At 36.2% G+C, this 16,616-nt stretch overlaps 4 protein-coding genes across 4 annotated transcripts; 2 read left to right on the forward strand and 2 right to left on the reverse strand.

Moving 5' to 3' along the window:
* Window positions 1-329: 329 nt before the first annotated feature.
* On the reverse strand, window positions 330-1,888 carry LOC145897044 (ER membrane protein complex subunit 10-like). Its single transcript, XM_082985201.1, has 5 exons — window positions 1,676-1,888; window positions 1,248-1,462; window positions 948-1,117; window positions 719-812; window positions 330-471 (listed from the first exon to the last, which is right to left on the reverse strand). The coding sequence occupies exons 1-5, from the start codon at window positions 1,779-1,781 to the stop codon at window positions 403-405; spliced, it is 654 nt and encodes a 217-aa protein (XP_082841327.1). The 5' UTR covers window positions 1,782-1,888; the 3' UTR covers window positions 330-402.
* Window positions 1,889-3,123: 1,235 nt separating this feature from the next.
* On the forward strand, window positions 3,124-4,891 carry LOC145898928 (isoamyl acetate-hydrolyzing esterase 1 homolog). The gene is made up of 4 exons (XM_082987600.1): window positions 3,124-3,391; window positions 3,639-3,824; window positions 4,131-4,223; window positions 4,351-4,891. Exons 1-4 carry the CDS (start codon window positions 3,197-3,199, stop codon window positions 4,561-4,563), a joined length of 687 nt encoding a protein of 228 aa, XP_082843726.1. The 5' UTR covers window positions 3,124-3,196; the 3' UTR covers window positions 4,564-4,891.
* Window positions 4,892-5,093: 202 nt separating this feature from the next.
* Window positions 5,094-7,533, forward strand: LOC145899833 (isoamyl acetate-hydrolyzing esterase 1 homolog). Its single transcript, XM_082988755.1, has 5 exons — window positions 5,094-5,147; window positions 5,489-5,665; window positions 5,865-6,050; window positions 6,523-6,615; window positions 7,333-7,533. The coding sequence occupies exons 1-5, from the start codon at window positions 5,094-5,096 to the stop codon at window positions 7,531-7,533; spliced, it is 711 nt and encodes a 236-aa protein (XP_082844881.1).
* Window positions 7,534-8,058: 525 nt separating this feature from the next.
* Window positions 8,059-13,071, reverse strand: LOC145897583 (Golgi-associated PDZ and coiled-coil motif-containing protein-like). The gene is made up of 8 exons (XM_082985933.1): window positions 12,670-13,071; window positions 12,361-12,528; window positions 11,677-11,852; window positions 11,291-11,441; window positions 10,963-11,058; window positions 10,712-10,876; window positions 9,992-10,122; window positions 8,059-9,127 (listed from the first exon to the last, which is right to left on the reverse strand). Exons 1-8 carry the CDS (start codon window positions 12,889-12,891, stop codon window positions 8,977-8,979), a joined length of 1,260 nt encoding a protein of 419 aa, XP_082842059.1. The 5' UTR covers window positions 12,892-13,071; the 3' UTR covers window positions 8,059-8,976.
* Between the last annotated feature and the right edge of the window lie 3,545 nt (window positions 13,072-16,616).

Genomic DNA, 16,616 nt, shown 5'->3' on the forward strand with positions numbered 1-16,616 from the left:
AGTACTCTTTTTAGTATTTTCGAAATCAATTTAAAAGTATGGCTGTCAGTTGTCACATTGAGAATATAATTTGCACTGTGGTTGAAACATTTTCAATTTAGACTTTTTATTGTGACTGTAGGGTTGCAAATTTCTTAACTCCCTAATAGAATCTATAAGAAATCACCCTAATAGAATCTAATCTGTTTACATAACAAAATAATATTGGAAGGTGCATCAACTTTTGCCTTATGACATCTTCATGTTTTGTATACTTCTTATATGGAAATATCTTTAAAAACTGTCAAGGTGTTGTCACGAAAGAAACAGACTGATTTGTTTATTTTGACAAACAATAAAATAAATTTGTCAAATTTTGTATTCGTTTTAAACTTTCTCATGGTGGTAGAATTTCAAACAAGTTCACCCTTGCTGTTGTTGAGCAGCATTGGACATCATGACGAAAAACACCACAGGAACTATGAACATCCACTAAAAAAATTTCAATTATGGTTTCAGGTTAAATGGACAGAAATTATGTGAAAGCACAGGTTTTTAGTTGTGCGTTGGGGACACTTTTCTAATTTTCACCCTTTTGTGTTGTTTATTAGACATGATTATTTTAGTGAAATATAACTGACTGATTTTAGCCAACAGAAATAAATGTTTCCATACTGCTTGTGATATACAGTGATAGTCTTGTGGCTACATTGACAATCACTCTGAAAAAAAATCTTACATATTTTCCGAGGAACGACTGAGGTTCACTTGCTTGTTTTTCCTTCTTTCTTTTTTCTTCTTCAATTTTGCTCAAAAAACCAGCAGTGTCAGGTCTGGCATAAAGTAAGTTATTATAAGCAGAGCAGTTTGCAAGCTATTTAAAGTTATTACAAGCAGAGTAGTTTGCAAGCTATTTAAAGTTATTGTAAGCAGAGCAGTTTGCAAAATATCAAGTTTTAAGTGCTCACATCTGTGCCTGATTTGGTGTAAACACCATGACTTCAGTTTCAAAGTTGGGCAGATTTTGTTCACCACACTCCAAGCAGGGAATAGAAAGAATACCTATTGAAATGATGTTTCCCAACCCATCAGTGTGAATATTAAGTGCATGTCTCATGTCAGCATCCAACAAAAGTTTCTAAAAATGACAAATTTCTCTCAGCAAATGTAAAATATGTACAAAAATATTTAAAACTGTCCCAAAACCAGATTGACTGAAAACTATACAGATAAACTCATTACATTACTTCAGGTACACAAATACATACCGCATACGTAAAGGTTGACACCCACGACGATTGCTCCTTTTGACTTGAAACTTCCTGCAGTTTTGTTGACATTCTTAGTCTGTAGATTCCGCCATTTTCTGCAAGTTTTTCCAAATGTTTGTATTCGTTTTGTGTAAGTTCAACTTGGTTCCTGATCGATGCATCTTCACCCTTAAGGTTGAGGAAGTGAATTTCTCCTTGCTTTTGAAATTCACCTGTGAAATATTCAACTTTAACTACTTAACAACATCTCGTTATGTGAAGAAGGGGGAACATATGTATTTTATGCATTAATCTGGTAATATTTTAGACAAGGCAACTATTACCTTTTTCCTGTGTACATGAATATTAAGAACACAGATAACAAAAAAATAAAACAAGCACAACAAAGTCACAAGAATGTAAAAAATTTCCACAGCCTTGGTTACCTTCTCCTATTGCATGTTCCACAAGCAAGCTGTATCCACTTTCGTGCGCTTTTGAATCCACATATATACAGGAAAGAAATAGGAGGTATCTAACGACATTGCACATAATTTTGCTGCCAAAGTGCAGCCGAAATGGTCTTCTCTACGTTAAGGACGTAGCCTCAAAAACACTAACTGAACTGATCCTGAAACGTGAAAAGCATTAAGTAGCAGTACCCCTGATCTCTCTTAAAACAGAGATCAGTGAGCAATACATGTTGCTGTAAGGAAACTGTAAAAACATGTATAAACCAAGAACCGACAAAACTTAAATAAATTGTTCTACAAATGCACCACAAAATGGAATGATGCGGTTCATCTGGTCCAGATATATCAGTCCAAAATCTTCGATATATTCGAGAATTACAGTACAATACATAGATCGTAGAATGACATCATTGCATAAAAATGCTTTACAAATTGGTAAAAAACACATATAGCTCTTTAGCGCTATTTTTGGTGCGATCTGCAGCAGCGATTAGGATCAAGCCAGTGTTGCCAGGTAAAATTTTCTAAAACCGCCCAACGCCTTGTCAAAACTAGCCCAAAAACCGCCCAAACAAGAAATTTCTGAAACAAGCCCAAAACCAGCCCAATTTTACTCTGACTTAGCTTGAAATCGACAACTGTTAGTGAATTGTCGCACTCGGTAGCTTTAACCTACCGCGGTTACGTTTTTTTACATTGGGTTCTGTCTGATCTGACCATGGCGTTACCTATTACGTTTTCTTTAATTGCAAGAGCATTAATCACTGATCTCTATGTGTTTATAGAGATCAGTGGCATTAATACATAGCAAAAACATTGCAATATTTGATGAATTTGGGTCATAATATAACTGAAACTAACAACTTAAAAAAACGCAATCAATTAAAAACATGTTTACAACTACAAAATCTCGTACATCTGTATTCCGTAGTTTCGTCATACACGTGCGTAAAGCGATCAAACGTGGAAGCTGTAAGCATTATGGCAAAAAAATTTACACACTACGAAAGACCTCTTGACTGCATTGTTTCCTCAAGCAATCCTTAGTTCATTGGTTACTATATTTTTTAAATCTGTTTGCAAAAATAACATTTTCTCTGCACCATTGCTGCTTTGCAAAAACGACTCCAGTTGCATGGTTCAAGTGTCTGTCGCACCCACCCACCCACTGAAAACAAAAAATTTTCTACCATATGTTTGTGTTTTTTTTGCGGACATATTTATGTATAAATAGGACCTTTCAGATTTGACCGTACGATCAGTGCACAAAGCAACCAAGTGAAATATTGAAAAATCTTAAATAGTAGAAACAAAATATTGTATTTACTTTTGTAATGTGGCAGCAGTGAACGTCCCGATGAAGCAATGAAAATATACTTGGAAAGTGTTAAGAAACCACCCGGGGCTTTCCCTAAACTTTTTTGATTAAATTGAATCCAAGAAAGATAGCGAGCAACAAATTTGTTTTCATAAAACGAAATTTGAAGGGCAATAATGAGCTTGTGGCCCCGCATTGTTTTGTTTGGCGACTCCATAACGCAGTACGCGATGAACCCCAACGGTTGGGGCACTCACGTCGCCGAACTGGTTCAGAGAAAATGCGATATTTATAATCGCGGGTTTTCTGGTTACAACACAGACAATGCGTTACAACTGTTCCCAAAAATCGTGGATGAAAAGTTACTACAGGTCAGAATAATTCATTAAAGTCGATGTTATATGTTCGCAACAAATCAAACCACATATGTAGATGTTTATCATGACAAACGATTTTTGTTGTACAGACTGTTGGTTTTTTAATTTAAGCTCTACTGGAGTAAAACATTCATGGTTTTGCTGTTAGGTTAAACTACATTGGTAAAATAAGCATGTATACTCTTTATTAGCTATCTTTAAATAAGTGTAAATTAAATGTTTTGACAATATCCATATTTAGAATGTATCCATTGTGACACTTTTTTTTGGAGCCAATGATTCAGTCCTAACCGGATCATATTCGAATCAACATGTTCCTGTTCCCAGATTTCAAAACAATTTGGAAAAGTTGGTTGATGGTTTTATATCGTTTGGTGTTGTACCTGACAAAATCGTGATTATTGGGCCGCCTCCAGTTGAAGCTGAGGTACAACATGCAGCGATTGTTATTATTATTATTATTTGTGAAATTATTTCAAGTTGATGCACTTAAAACCACATCTACTTTGTAAAAAGAGTGAAAGTTTTCTTTCTCTTTTACTAAATGCTGGGTTTTTGTTGTTCATGTTGTTGTTCATGTCATACAGGTTTAAACAAAGTTTGGGCAATATGTAGCCAATATCATAAATTATATCAGCTGCATGCCATCTATCTCTGGCTCACATTAAGTTTCATTTATCAAGAATACCACGATTATCAGCGAACTGCATAATGTTAAAATTTGTGTTCATAGCTCAGATTAAAGGCAATGATTGAGAAAGGGAATGGAGATGTTTGTGACAGATCAAATAAAAAAACAATAGAATATGCAAAAGTGTGCGTCAAGGTAAAAAAATCAAATGTCAATATTTATTGTATTGTTGACCTAATTAGTCTAACCCGACATTTTATTACTGTAAGCTCCCTTTTTGTCAATCAATGTCAAACTTTCAGGATGGATTTTGTTATTTCAGGTTGCAAATGAGAAGAAGTGCAGGGTAGTAGATATTTACACAGAAATGTTTAAACAAACTGAAAGTCTTGCTTATTTCCTTCACGATGGACTTCACTTCTCAGATGAAGGAAATGCTTTTCTGGCCAAACTTCTTTCCCCACATGTTGAACAACTTATTGGGAAATTAGAGATGAATTTACCCGACTGGAAAGTCATAAACAATGTGGAATAGCACGGAAAAATAAAAAAATCATGCATGCAATAGTTTTGCAGTAATTGTTTTTGAATGTTCTTCAAATAAGAAAACAAAGTTGAAGTTGGCCTGTTTTTGTTTCTGCATCATATGCAAGTATATTGTTGCTCATTTGAAAGGTTCTTTAATTATTGTAAATGTAAAATGTTTAACTTGTGTGTGTGCTACCTGCAGTTGAGACTTTGAAAGTTTCAAATGTTTTTATTTCTTACAAAAGTTCAATCATTTACATTTATTGTGATTTTTTTAAACTTCAAAATGCATGATTGAAATTATTTCCACTTTATTGAATATAAATATTACAGATTACAAATTCAATTATTTTGAAGTAGCATGGATTCCTAAATTAAAACTGTGCGGAAGTAAGTGAAAACGCATCAGAAATTCTCGCAATGCTGAACCCACTTCGAGGACTGGCGGAAGGCTTGCGCCATGACGTATGCATACAAACATTGTTACAGGGTTTGTGTACGTTAATGTGTAATGTGGGGCGACACGAATCATTCAAGATGTCAGAAGTCATTCTTCAGACATTGAATGCGCGTTTTTCTGAACGTTCACAAGTTTATCTGATCTACGTGCGATAATTCGATATGAAAGCCAACCTTGGTACGCGGCTACGTTGCATAAAACGAGAAAAAACTTCTTGCAGGAGATTTGAAAATTTGGTCAGACGTTTGGAAAGTAATAGAAACAAAACACACAATTATTTTAGAGATTTTGCGACACATTGAAGGAGCTGCTTAATCGTGTAAACAATTTTAAGCAATAGTTCCAGTTGTGCGAGTGTAATATGCTGCAACGTGGCGCCGCCCGAGTCGCCCGCCTCCATCCGTTCCTTGGACAGCTGACGTCATACAAGGATTACAACGCTCAGTGCGAACACCGGACGGTTTGACCAAAGTTGCTCCTGCTCGGGGATTCGATCACACAGAAATCATACTCTGAAGGAGGATGGGGATGTCGTTTGTCGGATCTTCTTCAGCGTAAATGTGACGTCATGAACAGAGGGTTTAACGGTTATACGACCAACACAATTCTACGCTTCAGGAATTCTGTACTGGACCAAAAATCGACTGAGGTATGCAACGATCGATAGAGCTAATGTAGCACGCTGAAAAATGCAGCAAGCAAATTGCAACTTCGTGATTCTGCAAAATGCGGAACAGGTTGATCTATTGTGCATTGAAGGATTCAAAGCAAAACACCTGAACTCAGATAAATATTTTTATTTTTTTTCTTATTTCGTTGAAATTGGTCAAACATATTCTTATATTAAGAACTTGGTGGGAGCGATCATATTTTTCGAAACGAATGACTCCGCTTTGCCTGGTGCTTACGAACATGGGCATGTTCCTCTCCACCAATACAAGTCCAACCTATCCAGAATCATACAGGAGCTTGCTTCGATTGGTTTGAGTCAACGTAGGATGATATTGGTAACCCCTCCACCAGCCGATATGAAGGTAACATGTTACGATCACTCGATACGAAGGTTGCGGGTTCGATTCCAGATGCAAGTTTTTTAAAAAAAGGCCATTTCAGTTTCGCAGAAACACAGGCTGTTACGTACAAATAAATATTACAATCATTACGGTGTACTTACGTATAACTGAGACCTTCGTTTGCCACACCATACAAACCAGTCTATTAGTAGGTTATTAAATATGTCATAAAGCGCATTTACGTATCTTCTACTTGACCGGTTATTACCAGGTAAGTTATTTACAGTGGTAAAAGTAAGTAGGACCGTTCCGATAAGAGTTCAACGTCTAGTGTTCCCCGAATATATTTATGAGAAACTTTAATTCAGTAAATTTATTCACTTAATCAATAAATTCTATGCACGAAAACACAATGGTTTATTTTTTCGTCTACGTTCAATCGTTCAGGTATTTTTTTTTTACTTTTAACGCTGGTTATTCTTATTTGTTTCAGACGTGGTTGATAGAAAAAGAAATGCAAGGTTATGGAAGCGGGGAGGACCGAAAAAACGCGATTACCGTCGAATACGCGGTGAATTGCGAAAAGGTAAACAGCACACGTGTTTGTTGACAAAACAAAGCATTAGAAATGATGTTTCGGACAGCAACGTGCATTTCCTGAAATACGTGCGCGCCATTTATTGTGCAACAAAACTATTCACACCCGGTTAAGTACAGGAACTATTTAAACAGTTGTCATGAAACAAATGTTTTTGTTTATTGATGTTATCACCGTACACGAAATGCGATAATTTTGTTTGTCAGAAAAGTGCCAGCAACCCTATGTAACTGAGGTCACACTTTTGTAAACTTTCGAAATTCAACAGCATGCCTTGCCAAATTACAAAAGCCTTATGACGTAACAAGTTACCATGACGTCATAAATTAAATGTTATATAAAAGCTTTTTTTATGACGATAATCGGTTATTTTTACCTTACTTGCGACTTTAAGACACTGTGACTCAGTAACAACTATAAAACAGGTCGAAAGAAAACATCACGTTATCGACAAACAAGGAACTGAAACAGAACACATGCCCGGTGGCACACAGTTAATTAACATAAGTGTATGGCGCATGCTCAGAGAAATACTTACTGCGTACTGCCGTCGGCACACGCCCATAAACACAACGCATATTCTTATCATTTCACAACACTTCAAAAAATCCGGTATATCTGCATGGCATATTCCCAAAGCACGTTTGTTGTGGTGCCAGAACACAACACAAGCTTTTAATGTTGTTTTAACCTCTCTTGGTTCAGGTTGCAAACCAGCATGGATGCAGGCTGGTAAACTTGTGGGATATTATTAACAACAGGCGGGATCCGTCCATTTACTTCAGTGACGGACTCCATCTTTCAAAACTCGGTAGCCAAGTTTTATATGACGCTCTGCTACCCCACGTGTTGGAACTCACAGATCATCTGCCCCAAAAGATGCCAGATTGGAAAAAATTGAATTAGAATAACGAGGTCGTTATTTGAAGTTCAGCAGCATCCGGGACCTCGTTAATCAGAACATCCGGGACCCTGCTATCCGACGCGTAACTTTCAGATACGGATTTCTTTCCAAAATAATAACTCCACTATTTTTGTACGAATTCAGACTTAGTTTGGGTATAAGTAGACTGGCGCCCATTTATATACAGAATTATAAGGAAATCCGTGATTTGTGTTCCTAAGACCGAGTTTCTTGCTTGAATTGTCAATAGTATAATTTCCAAAATAAAATTGAATTTGTCGTGTTTTTTCTGTTTTTTTTTAGCTTGCAGATTCTATGACGACATCAACATAGGGAAGCAAAACCAAACTCCAAAACTTCCCTCTTGGGTTTTACGAAACATTACCGGTTGTTTCCCGTTTATTATAATTATACTTTAGTTTTTCATACAATGATTTTGAAAGACCATTTAAAAAAAAAATCATAACTATTTCGTTAACTTGCCCAAAACTGTCAGCGACATTCCGTTAATTTAACGCAACCAACACTCCCAGTGAATCATAAATGTATTCCACATAGAGAGCTTGACTCCACCTCTAGGCCGAATCACACATACACAGGATAAACCTATCCCAAGAGGCTGGTTAGGCAACAGTGTGACGCACAAACGAACGATTATGACGATAAAAGGATAAGTATGACGTAACATAATACATAACAAAGGTGATCGAATAAGGTTATTGTACGAGTTGTATCCAGGCTGTAACAGTTTAAACAAAAAAGGTTCCGTGAATCTTAGTTCGAGCTGGAACTTCGAACTGTTTATGTGGGTTTAATACACGGCAGGTTAATAATTACCCGCAATCTTTATTATTTCCGTGTGGTTTTAGATTTCAAGCGACTAGAATAGATGTTTTTTTACAAAAATACAACATTACAAATCGAATAAACGAGATTGATTAAAAGTTTAGAAGAATGAAGGGAAATTGTAAGACTACACTGCATATGAGAGACATACCCTGTGCATTCTCTTTAAACATTTAACGCTATGCGCTATAAGTTATATGTTATTCACATCATGTACAGATCACAAACTAAAACGTATTGGAATTCGGTAATAAACGGAACTGAAAAAGAATTTAAAAAAATATTGACACATTGGCGAGTTTGTGTGCTTTTTGTGTGGTTTTAAATAAAGTGTTTGAGAAACACTCCAAAATGCCAAATTGTTTTTTTTTTACCACTCTGGGATTTGAACCCAGGATATCCTGGCCTCGAATCCCGATCAGGTTTTCCAAATTCAATGAAAAGCAACAGCAATTTTTAGATCTTTAGCGCCACCGTGCGATAAACAAATCGTAATACAAATCGCAGCCAGAATGGAGACAATTCTCCCATCCGTTTAATCAGTACGCATACAACACGTGCATATATATATATCGAAAGTTACATGTTACTGCCGGTCACTACCGTTCTGACCCAGATGACCTCGAGTGACCTTCGGTATCCGAGCTTTTAGGATCTGAAGTTCCGTTGATGGATTTGGACGCTTCTGATTGGATGTTCAGAGAGGGGATTCCATTAACAGTGGGTCCATTGTTAGTTGTTGGGGTGGGCCTGAGTAACATGCTTGTGATAATGTTACATCTGTAAATATGAGCTTAAATCTGATATTAAACAGCAAAGTGTTTGACAACAATGTGACTGTGGACTCTTACAGGTCTGATAGATGATTGCTTTTGAAATATGTAGAAATAGCCAAGACTGCCTTCCTCACCTAATAAATTTAATACTAAACATTTTTCTTAGGGTGGCAGAGACAGGTTAGTATACACACTTTACAAGTAATATAGAATGTACTGTAACCTAAAACATGGTTAAACAAACTGAATAAGGTTGTACACTACATGGTTGACAGGAAATTGTTGGTAAATTGTTTTTGACAGCCTATGTTTGAAAACATGTTATTAATTATTTATTTATGCAAAAGAGCCATAATAATCTCTGAGAGCTGCAGACAAAAGTGCAAGCTGTTTCCTCCTGTAATGTTGTTTGTTGATTTGCTAACAACATTTTTGAGTTTATTTTGACACTAATTAGGCTTGCTCCCCCTTGAATGTTATTTCAGAATAACAATTCTTAACATAACAACTGCCATCTACAAACTACTTCAATTAAATAAACTTTATGTGTTAAAGGGATATTGAATTTATGTGAAATGCATGTGGTAATTCTGTCGGTTTAAAAATATTTCATGTAACAAGCCAAATATGGTACCTCAACTGTTTCAAAAAGTGTGAATAACTAATATATATATTTTTTTTATATATACCTGATAAACACACCACAAAATTATCATTACAGTTTCAAAATGAAATTCCATAACTGTATATTTTCACAGAAAAAGCAGCCAACAGCAAGTTGTTTAATGTAGATTTTATACTCTATATATACTCTATAAATATAATCAACTCTGCTCACGGTAGCGATTGTGACGATTTCCTTTCAAGCGTTTGCCCTTCCCCAGCTATTTCGACACCAAACGAAACCTCATCCGCTTCTGTGTCTTCATCAGGAGTCACATAAACCACTTCAAGCGTCAAATTTTCAACCTAAAAAATAATAAAACTTTTAGTGCACATAAGAAATATTGTGGTGGTGTAGGATTAATTACTACAAGATACATTTCATGCTTTACAAAACATCAGAGTGTACATTTTATTTTATTGTGGATTTACATCTTAAAGGTGCAACTTTTCTTATCATAGACATAGAAAAATAATACTTAACAAATGATTACATTTATCAGTAAATTATGTGGCCACTTTAGCTTATAGATATGTTGCCAGTTCTTTTTAATAGGTTAATACATTTATTGTTCTGATGCATCATTAGAATAACAGCGACCATTTCCTGACTATTTAGTTTCCCATACAGGCAAGGTCTGTCAGTTTAAATGCCAGCACCATTGTATATAATTGGCAACCTTTATAGAGGGATTACTTCTATGCTGTATTCTATACCACAATAGAATATTTGCTTCATTATTTAAATATTTCGCAAACTCAAAATCATCCTTTGAGTGGGATAATATTCCACTACAAATCTCCAAAATAGCAATTATCATTTTAAATTTTGGTTCTTCGTAAATAACTTTTCTATTCCAAAATCAATGCAGTTCACTTCAGGCACAAAACCAACCTGATGTGATAAGATTGCCACCGCCTCCTGATGTTTTGCATGACGTAGATCTTGGCTGTTGACGGAAAGTATCGCATCTCCCACATACAACCCCCCTGTTCGATCCGTCACGGCGCCTTCATGTATTTCTGATATCAGTATAGGAACGCCATGCTCCCGACCACCCTGAGAAACAATAAGGTGAGATTTATGGATAAACATTCAATTAGTAAATGAACTGCAGCAGCTAATAGGAATATAGAAACACTTACAGTGATTGAGATACCGAGTCCTTCTGTTGCAGATTTATGTATGACAACTTGCCTAACTTCACCTACTCCGTGACGTAGGTGGGAGGCAGCCTTGTCCTATAAAAAATAAACAGTTATTTTTTGAAACATAGATCTTTACACACAACTTTTTAAAGTTATGTATTTATCTCAAAACTTTTTTTTTGTGGCAATGTATTTTTACGCTCAGTATTTTGCCAAGCTTGTGCTTCTTTAAACGAAACAAAATCCCAAGTAGTTTTACAAATTTCCCATGTTATTAACACAGTCTATAACATAACTTTACAACACAGACATAATAAAATTGCACCTGCATCGGAGAAGAAAGTTTGTTTGCACCGCGACATGCTCGGATTACTGTTTTGTGTCGATGCAGATGAATCTCTGCCTCTAATTGGTGCCACATTTTCTCAAAGTTTGGTGGTTTGATATTCCGACCGAGTAATTGAATTTGTTGGATTCTGGCAAATAAACATGTAATTTATTAAGATTTGACATGTGCAACATAACAACGCACTATAGGTGATTCAAAAAATGTTTATCACTCGTTTGTATAAAAAAGTGTGTATTTTAAGCAATACATGACTTTAGTTTTAAATAGAAAATTCCCATTCAAACTGCCACAAGCAGAGTACATGTTAAACAATTTATAAATTGCCAAAGAAACACCACATGGTGGGGTAATATACAACCAACCTTCCAGCCAACTCCTTGTCAAGATACTTTGCAGCGAGTCTTGCCCCATAAAGTTCACTTTCAAGACCAGCAGCTTTCTTAATCAAAGCCAATTTTTCTTTTTTTAAACTTTCTATTTCGTGTTTAAGCATCGCCTGATTTCTTGCTTCATTTCTGAATATTTCCAATTCATCATCCTAAAAAATTATCTATTAATAAAACACCCTCACTGTGACTTGCAAGAATCTGGTCACAGAAACATAACAGCGATCCTTTGAAGAAAAATTGCTCTAGATAATTTATATGCATATTTTACACAAAAAACACAAATACATGGTTGTTAACAATTGGGGTTTGGACATGCATATGACAAAAAAATAACCCAAGTGACCTTGCAATAGAACAATAGTTTTCGAAGCACTAAGCAGTTGGGGCTTGGGCAAAATTGTGTTGGGGTGTAGAGGTTTGGGATCTCTTTGACTCCTCATCACTAATATGGCATTTCACATTAAATTAACTGCGAAGGCCACACAAAAATAAGCAGTAACCATTTGATTTGGAATGTGAGACCTGGGACAGTGTTGGCACAAAATTGGGGTGAGTGTCCACATTGGTTGAAAACTATACTGGAAAATGATGGGCTATTTCTAACAGCAAAAAATACTCCAGGTCAGCTACAGAAATATTACAAGGAAGGATGATTACCAATTTCTGTTTGATTTCTGTGGGGTCGAAAGTAGATCCAGTGTTTGCAGCATGAAGTTGAAGTTGTAAAGTGTGAAGTTGTCGCACAAGCTGGGAAGTTTCTATTTGAGCTGCATCATAATTTGAGCGCGCTGTCAACAATTCTGCTCGGCTATTTACTGCATCTGCCTGTAATGTTGATATCCTGAATTATTCATGACTTTTAGTGATGGAAATCAACAATTTATAAAGTTGCACCGGTAAAAGAGCGTTAAGTGTAAAGTTACAACCAATTTTTCAAAACAGAAAAAAGAATGACAGCAAACAAACCTCTAGTTTAGCATTGGTTTGGGCAGTTGTCTGTGTTTTGTGGCACAACTGTGAAAAACATGAACTTAGAGTGTTCATTCTTTCCCTGGCTTCAATAATTAGATCTTCGTTATCTTCCAAATCACCATCTCCCAAAAGCACATCCAAATCTACAAATGATTTGTCAAACTCCTTTTCTAGAACGTCGAGACAGTGGAACACTGAGGCTGTGCTGCTGGCCATGGTTGCCAAAATATACTTCTTCTGTAATTTAAGTACTTTTGGACATGTCTTGAAAATACAACACGTGCAATAATTTCCAATGTGTTTTCAAGCAGTGCTCACCCACAAGAAATTTCTTAACCTTTTTTTATGGTAATAACGACTTTTACAATAATAAGTTAATAAACAAACAACGTCAACTTATGGCGATTCGCATGACTAAACACCAACGCACCTGACAAGTAATACGTCATAAAATAGAAGTATTTCATATCTTGTATCAATTTATTGGTGACAAATTGCAAAATAGTGGTTGACAAAAAGCTTTTGTAATATTGGGTTAAAATAAAAAAAATAAAAAAATGAACACCAGTTCACAACAACCTATGAATGGTATTTGTAACCACCGGCTAGCAAATCTGTGTTTGTTTTAAAACTCTAGTTAAGTTTTATTTGGTTAATTGACGAAAAAGCATTTTACCCAAATTTTGGTAGGAAAATATAGTTTTCAATTGTTAAATTTCGCTAAACATCGGTTGCGTTCACAGAGAAGTAATGACCTCATCACCCGCGTTATCAACGTTCTTTCTTTTATTTCCTTTGTGCCTTCAGCTTTGGCTTTCTTCGGAATTTTTGGATTATTAGAAGCAACAGGGTTTTGCGACGAAGCTTTGCTTACTGCAAAATGCCCAAAATAAAAGTGTTCTTTTTATTTAGCAGTATGCCAGAATAAATAGTCGTATAATTCTCGACTTATTAAAATATGTTTATAAGCAGTGGAATGCTTTCTAATAAAACAAGCAGTACGTCAAAGCCATAAAGTTTGTGTATTTAATCGGGTATTTTGTTGCTAACATGACTGCATGATTGTTTTTAACAAATGAAAGCGCTGTAGGTGGTCTGATTTGGTCATGGAGGTGGGTTGGATATATACATGCGTTGGAAAGCTACATCCCTGACCCTGTAAGTATCTACAACATGTACAGATGCAGACGGGGCTTGGCGCATTTACTAAACGCTGTTACAGGTTAACAATGTCATCATTTATTCGTATTCAAGGTTTTAACCACAGTTTCTGTTTCTTTCAAGATTAGAAAGGTTATGTTTCGATTCAATGCATATGATCATACTCCAGAAAAGAGTTCACCGATCAGGTACGTTGTAACACTGAGCAGCATTTGTGATGCCTAAATGAAACTCCCAATCGGGTTTTAAATTTAGGCCAGGGCAGTGTGGGTAACTATGACAACCGTGTAGGTTACTAAAAATAACTTACTTGAAATTTGAAGCCAAGTGAACTCAGTAATTTATCACAGGGTCTATGCTTTGTATGCAGGCGTGAAAATCTATTCATTGTCGACACAACAAAACGTCAATCAGAGCAAATGCAAAGGAAAATGCCTCTCATATTACGAACAACTTGATGTGGCAGTCTGACTTCGCATGAGATGGGCGTGATGGGCTGGATGGAATCTGAAGGAGAATTCACATACGTTGGATGATAATTCATGAAGGTATGAATCAAAAAAATCAAAAAACAATTTTAATATACGAGCTTTCTGTCCAATATTTGGAGCGCCTGCATCGCGAAACATGCACCATATACAATGGGATGCTGGCGAGGTCCTGTTGCAAACAATGCATTGCTATGAAACGTCGACGCGATGTGGGAACTGCGTTTGGCAATCAACGTATGTTGCTTGATCGCCGGTACTGTAGAATTAATGGTGCAGTCAAGCCCGTTACTGGCACCCATATGACTTATAAACTTTTGCTCTGACACCCTCTATACAGTCTATATGTTTGAGGTTACGACTGGCGTACACGATTAAATAGTTTGTTTTGAAAAAAACAACTCTTTTACAATAAAATAAATGATTTTAAAATGTCTATTCATGCGTGTAATCGTTTTGTACTCACCGATCATTAATTTTTCTAATTCATGCGTTGCCTTTGCACGGGTTCGAATCGATTATTTATGTTGGATGTCACAGCATAGCACAAAACACCAATGACCCATTAGATAAAAACCTTTTTAATTTTGAACTTTTGGATACCCGTTAGTTCAGTTGGTATTTCTAAAGTTGTTGTTGGGGTTTAGGGTTATTCACTCATTTGATCACAATTCTGTAAACAAAAAGACTGCTCGACATTGCTTATAACATTGGCATGTTCGTTGGAAAATGTTTCGGAAAAACTCATGGTGACGTTATCAGTCACGTGACCGACTTAATAGATGCATGGTTGCATAGTAAGGTTTATTTCCATTCCAGTCAAGCTGGATCATCCAATTTTTCCGACAATTCGAAGCGAAACCTAAAAATCAAGATCCCAGTGCAGCGATTAATATGCCTTGTTGTCATACAACTGCATTGTGCGGTTATTTAGTGTTAGGTTTGTGTCATTATTATACCGAATTATTCTTACTGATATATTTCTAATCTACAACATGCAAAGCAAACTTGGTGTTAGCTCTCAACGCCAACTTTACATGTTATTCATCCCCGTTACAAATTAACTAACCGGACCCCAATTAGATGAAACAATGACATCATTTTAAACCGTTGGTTTTTGAACAAACGTTTAGTCATAAAAATGATTCACAAAGATTTTCTAAAAAACATTTTACTCAGCATTGTAGCTACCCTGCTGTTGTTGTAGCCAGGACGCGAACATGAAACAAAAAATAATCCATAGACTCACAGTACTAGTGACGTAAGACATACGTCACTGCCGTTGTGCAATATTTCGGTGATTTAACGGTGCAAACATACACTCTATTTATCATGCGTCGAGGGTAACAGATTGTTAAAAACATTTTTATTCGCTTATGATAAGTATACGTAGTGACATACGTGCCGGCGCATTGGTTGGAAAGTTCTAATTGGAATGTCTGCTTTCGCGAGAAAATAAAATGTCCAGTGATTAAAAGTGAAGTTCGGTCAATAAAGCTTATTTAGTATAAGTGTAGGAAGCGGTGGAAGTTAGGCTTCTTGTACCAACAGTGAAATAGCAGCAGTGAGCAGTCAGTGCACAGCAACACCAATACGTGTGAACATAAAAAGTCTTGTTTGCTTTGTGACATAACAATGATCGCCGCAATGATTTGTTGTTGTGAAATTGTCAATGGTTTGTGAACTTCTGTGTTCACCGATGCTCTTAATTAAATCAGCTACACGAAACTTTTGTTGTGCGTTAACAAAAACATGGGGTGGCACAACAAGCAGAGAGAAATAAAAACCCAAAATTTATTTGGACATGAGCAAAATTCATTAAATGGTGGTTTGTTGTCACTTATGTCAATTACGTAGTTGTTTTACTTATTCGTAAAACTTGTAGCATGTTTTCTTCTTCTACGGGCGCATACAGGTTATACGTCACCGTCTTTTCAAACCAACTTTACATTTGTTTTTAAGCCTGGCAGGCACCACGTGATGGGGGTGCTGTCTGTGCGGGACCATACCAGTCTAGGAGGCCCATAAATAGCAAATAGGGGTCCAAGAACACTGTTGTCTTCTTTAAGATTAAGGAATTTGTATCGTAAAGTCTATAGGATTTACAATTACATAAGATCTACTGAAAAAATGTCCTCGCACCAAAATTTTCCTTTAAGCGCAAATTAATCGGGCAAGGCTTTGGTTTATCTCAAAACAATTTTGAATTCCGTTGTAAATCTCTTTAAGGTCGCAACCATTTTACTGATCTGCAGGTCCTTGTTGGAAAACACAGCTCACAAACCAAACATT

The sequence above is a fragment of the Ascidia mentula genome, chromosome 4, assembly GCF_947561715.1.
Source record: "Ascidia mentula chromosome 4, kaAscMent1.1, whole genome shotgun sequence".
In the NCBI taxonomy this organism is placed as follows: Eukaryota; Metazoa; Chordata; class Ascidiacea; order Phlebobranchia; family Ascidiidae; genus Ascidia; species Ascidia mentula.